General features: G+C 41.3%; 1 protein-coding gene across 3 annotated transcripts in view; it reads right to left on the bottom strand.

Annotated features, from left to right (window-relative positions):
• The window catches only part of trim9 (tripartite motif containing 9), a 56,650-nt gene extending 53,216 nt beyond the window's left edge, over nt 1-3,434 (bottom strand). For 2 of the 3 annotated variants that reach the window (XM_015394237.1, XM_015394238.1), the window contains exon 1: nt 2,376-3,434. In XM_015394237.1, coding sequence (XP_015249723.1) covers nt 2,376-3,212 — 837 coding nt within the window. In that variant the 5' untranslated portion in view covers nt 3,213-3,434. The remainder of the gene's footprint in view (nt 1-2,375) is intronic. The other variant, XM_015394236.1, reaches the window with a different exon arrangement.
• Between the last annotated feature and the right edge of the window lie 2,228 nt (nt 3,435-5,662).

The following is a 5,662-nucleotide window of genomic DNA, read 5'->3' as shown; positions in this document are numbered from 1 at the left end:
GGATGGATGGATGGATGGATGGATGGATGGATGGATGGATGGATGAAGAACTTAAATTTAAAAAATTGGGAGAAAAATCTGAAAATGCAATTATTTCGCATTATCTGTTGTTTTTTACTCATCTAAATCTGGAATGCCTAATTCAAACTTTATAACCAACCAGACAACAATTTATATCATTATTCGTGTCAATATAGAAATATCTGAACAGATTCAGTCATCCACTGTGGCACAGAAAGAAAATGATCATTCATGAGATTCTAGAGGTCCAGTCTATAGCTACATGCGACACAACAGAACCTGGAAAAAACGCTTTATTTCTCAAAGCATGTAAGGAGCGTTTTTAAATTCTGATTCTCCTCATCACATGAGATTTGTTTTCCAAAGCCTGCAGAAGATGATCACTTCAAAATATAAGTTCCTCTTCTTAGCAGAATGATTGTTTATAGAAGTTATCTTTGAAGACCACTGCCATGGTGTTGCATCTTTCATCTAGTTGAAAGCAAGATGAATAATTTAATTCAGCGACATTTTCTTCCACTTCTCTCTCCTCACATAAATGTCTTATTTTTTGTTTTCATGTATTTTTTCCCCCTTTAATAATAAAACGACTCTATTATGCCCCCAAGTGGTCAAAATATCTTACCATACTGAGTGTAAATGTGTCAAAACAAGAAACAAGGTTTAGATTGAAACTTAGATTAAACTAGAAGTTTTAACATTAATCAGGATTGTGAGGAAGTACTTAAAGCTTTTTTGTGACCCTTCTCCATATCAGACTCTGAACCATCTGTTACAGCTCAGTGGGCTCTTGCTTCAGCTGGTCAGAGATACCCAGCTGCTTCAGATGGAGGCCAAAAACTGCACGACCTGCATGGATATTGGCTCCTATATCCCTGCTACTATTGATTTGTTTCTAAAAATAATCTGCCATATTTTAAATCCATAAAACAAAGGGCACACGGGTCAGCATCTTTTCATAGAATGGAATTCAACATAAGAAAGATGTTTTAACCTCCCATGACTTTCCCATTAGCTTTAAAATGACTCTCCATCTCAGATCCATCTAGAGTAGATGATGGGAATAGAGGCTGGTTAGAGGCTCATGATTTGGAGATATAGGAGTCCTGATTCGAGTATAAGCGAAGAGAACAGCATTCAAACAAGTAGGCATCGATTTGTGTCCATTTTGCTGGTTTCTCCGGTAAACTAACACACATTACAGTCTGAGTCAGTGTGGGTGGGAGTTTGCAGTGTTTTCTGAGTGTTCGGCTCTTCATTGCTTTCTTCACGGTGAAGTGAAAGGCAGAGGTGAGGGGTGGCTGGTGCAGAGGCGTAGATAAATCTGACAGCAGAAACGTGGTGTACGACTGACGAAAACAAGCAATAAAAAAATAAAATAACATCCTTTTATCTACGTCAATGAGCTGCATCTGTGCCTCACATCCTCTCCTCCAACACTGACTATGCTCGGTGATCTGGATGGCAAACTGTTGGACGTCAAAGTGGACGATCAGGAAACTCCATGCATGAGATTAGCTCCATGGTTCCAGCTGCTGATTTTTAGGGGGGAGTTTTCCTTGATATTAAAACTAAAATTTATCACACCCCGGGTGGTTTTAGAGAGCCTCAGATATTAGTCCTGGCTTGAATCTGTGCAGGGAGGGGAAGATTAGGGAGACTTGGATCTGTTCACCATAAGTAACTAAAATACATGCATCATCATTTTGATTATTGTTCACTGCTCTGCATAGATTTGCTTGGTAAATATTGAGAAGAATACAATTACTTTCATTTACCTTTTTTTTTTCTAAATATGTAAATAAAAACATCTCTTAAAATCCACTGTCTTTCTTTTTTTTTAAACTATGATATACTCCAGACCAAAACACATTTTTAAACCTGTTTTTATATCAGATACCCAGTGCAATAACTATATATAAATACATATATCTATATAAATACCCACTTAATACCCTGTGCAATAACCCTTTATAATAATCCTGTTAAATAAGAAGACTTCAGCTGTATATATATATATATATATATATATATATTCTTTCAGCATTTCACACATTGAGTAATGAAAACTTAGTTGAACTACATGAAAGAATATTTTTTGTATATTGAACATTATTTGCATAATAAATCCCAAACCTTCTTGTGCTGCACCCCAACCGCCCCCCCCCCCCAGACCTTAGCACCCAGGTCAAAGAGCCATATCACACAAAAAACAAACATGATTGGTGTTTATAGCTTTCATTTAGGGCCCCTGGGGGCCCCTCCATAAAGAAGACAGATCATTGATGATTTTTCTATCAGATTTCTAACCTGTTTGCTCAGACTTGTTGCTGAGATCATTTCTGCGCACATACCTTGTGCAGTTTCCACATTGCGCCCAGAGCTTTCACTTCATGTGTTCCGTGTTTCCCCTCCTCCAAGCACTGATAACAAACAGGCATCTTGCACTGAACGCAGTACATGCTGAGGTTCTCCAGTTCGTGCTCCGTGCAGGTGGAGATCTTGCGGGGACTGGCGCGACGGCTGATCCGGCCTTGCGCGGGGGGCACCAGGCGATGCTTGGCCAGGGGACCGCGGGGCGGGTGGCAGCGCATGCGGCACGGGTCGCAGTAGAAAACGTCGCACTGTTCGCACATCACCGTGGCCTCTTTGGGGCTCCTCTCGCAGAGCTGGCATTTGAGGGCGGCCGCTTTGCTCTGCTGGTACCGGTCCACCACACCTTCCAGCACCCGGTTCTTGGGGAACCCTCGGAGACCCCGGTCATCCAGGATCAGGCTGCGGTGGCACTGCGGGCATGTGATGCAGGAGTTGCGGGGGATCGGGGGTAGGGAGGCCGGATGCGGGAGAAGGTGCTGCTGCGGAGCAGACTGGGGGACAGTCGGGGGGAAAACTCGGACCCCGTTAGGAGATTTTTGGCAGGGGGTGGTGGGAGCGCTCACAAACCCTCCATAGGAACCGTAGCCGCTGTCAGCCTCGCTGTACAAACTCATTTTATCCAAATCCAGGTAATCATAATCTGAGACCCCGGATCCGGAGGCTCGGCTGCTCTGTGGGGACTCAGCTTCGGGGGTCTGCACAAGAATATTCCGCGCACAAGCCAGGCAAATGTTGTGGGAGCAAGGCAGTATGATGGGCTCCCGGTAAAAAGAGCCACAGACTGGGCATTTCAACTCTTCCTCCATCTCGTCCATTGCTGATTATCTGTAGATGCGGATCCTGAGTGGAGTGAAACAGAGCGGAGCTTCTACTGATCAGGCTGCTCTGGGTGCGTAAATGCGCTCCGGACGCGTCCTGATGCAGCCGCAAGTGCAACCTTGACCAAAGGAGAAGCGTCTGTAGAGAGGAGGCAGCAGCTCCTTCCACCAATCAGCAAGCAGCAGCAGCTCAACACCAAAGCCTATTGGTCACTCAGTGCATTCCATAGAACTATTGGACAGCTAGTCCATCATTAGGCATCCCCCATTAATGAGCTTTAAACATTGGATAGTCTGTGAGCATTTAAACTCTGATAAAATAAAGGAAAAAAATATATAATTATTAATACTTGATCAAGCTAAAACATTCTCAATACAAGAATATCTCTATATTTAAACAAACCAAATACTTTAATGTGTATTGTCTTTAAAAAAGATGATCTTTTTGTTCCAACAATAAATAGTAATTCTGAATTTTTAAATAGAACATAATGGGGTCAATTATTTACAAAATTATCTAATTTTAAAACTATTTATGTTACAATTACAGGTAGTTAGTTCAGAATATAGCAAAATGTGACATAACATGTCAGTAAAATGGTTTATAAAATACATCTCTTACATCATAAACATTAATTAAAACAAGCTGATTTAATTAATGGGCTGCATGGCGGTGCAGTTTTTAGCACTGTTTCCTTGCAGGAAGAAAGTCCTGGGTTCGATTCCTGCCCTACGGTCTTTCTGCATCAAGTTTGCAGCTTCCCTCCAGGTTTGCAGGTTGTCTCCAGGTACTTATATGCTCTCAAAGATTGTTTAGTTATATTCTCAAAATATTTGTCATTCTTTGTTTTCCTTGTTCTTTTTTATATTCAAGACAAAGCAAATATTTAAACCTGTTAGGAATCCAGATTGTGTGGGTTGTTTGTGTGTTTCTTCTCTCTTCACCACCAGGTGGTGCCCTGTCCTCGTTGGGCCTCTCTGCACACCTGCAGCTCGTTGGTTCATTACTGGAGGAGTATTTGAGCTGTGGGCTGTCACTACCTCAACGCCAGAGTGTTTGCTAGTTTTGGGTACTCTAGCCTAGCTGAGATTAGCAGAGTCCAACCTAGCCTTGTTTCTCTGAGTTTTATGTGTCTTTGCTCTTCAACAGGAAGCCTTCCTATGAAAACTGTTTGCCTGGACCTTCTCCCCCTGGAAGGAATCACTGAGAATACACTGAGCAGGGGAAAACCTCAAAATAATCCGTTCAAGTTACCATTGGAAATCCAAGTGACAGTCCGCTCCATTACTCCTCTGGGTCCAACGCATGTCTACCTGTCCGCTCTCCAACGAGTTCCCTCTTCTCTGGATAAACAGACTGGATTCAAGGATTGACAAGATCCCCCTCAAACGTGAGTCCGTGTCCAGCATAATTCAAGCCGCAGTCTCATTTCCCACGGTCCCTGAACTGATCTGTGTGATCTCCCCTTCAGACTTTCCAGTTCCGGTTCACCAGTTCTGAGTTTCAGATCCAACTTCCGTTCACATTGCTTCAAAAAAAGCTGTTAAAGCTGTAGCCAAAACAGTCATTGTTTTTGTAGTGATGACGAGCATTAATGCAGCAGAGAAAACAAAACACTAACACTGAAACAAATGCAAATTAGCCAAAAATGTCATGAGTTTGTTCAAAACAATTGTTTCCATATTCTCTATGGGTCTTAAAAAGGAAACCTCACATGGACATATTGCTGTAGGTTCTTGTGTTGCTTCTGTAAGGTTCTGCAAGTGTGTCAGGTAACAGCGGGGGATTGCTGACACCTCAGGTCCTTCTGATTGGATTTGCATGAGTAAACAAAGACCTAGATTAATCTGGAACAAAAGATAATATTCTAATATCTGCTCCTTCACTTTAATAAAATAAATACTTTGCTGACAGTGGGAATGAGATTTTGCTTTGACTAAATCTTGACCCCATTTATGACTAGTTTAATATAAATGTGCATATAAAGAGAAACACGCGTATATAAAAATATGTTTTGGACGTTTAACTTAATTAGTTGCCAAATTGAGATTGTTACTTTGACTTTAGCACTGAAACAAATAGAAATGTAGGTATACTGCATTGTGATGGCAGTTATAATGGCCTATGATAGCAACACAGTGAGGGACCAGCTGCACTGAAAACAAGTACTTTCTTTCTTAGGTCCACATTGAATGTGTAATAATTAGAGTAGGGGAATAAATAAACTATCTTTGCTGTTTTATTTAAAGCAAAGGGTTTGTTGCATGTTAGAACTATTTTATTTATACTCCGTTTGTGTTTCATGGGTTGTGTACTAATGAATTATTATGTTGTATAATGTGTGATTCATCGTTTATTAACTCTTGCTAAAGATTGTTCCAGATACAGGTCATGCAACAGACGGATTGTGAAAGAGGCCTGAACATCCTCTATCACATGTTTCTTC

This window comes from Cyprinodon variegatus, unplaced genomic scaffold (assembly GCF_000732505.1).
Source record: "Cyprinodon variegatus isolate N-32 unplaced genomic scaffold, C_variegatus-1.0 Scaffold678, whole genome shotgun sequence".
NCBI lineage: Eukaryota > Metazoa > Chordata > Actinopteri > Cyprinodontiformes > Cyprinodontidae > Cyprinodon > Cyprinodon variegatus.
The sequence above is the reverse complement of the archived record's forward strand: the minus strand, read 5'-3'. Positions and strand labels throughout refer to the sequence as shown.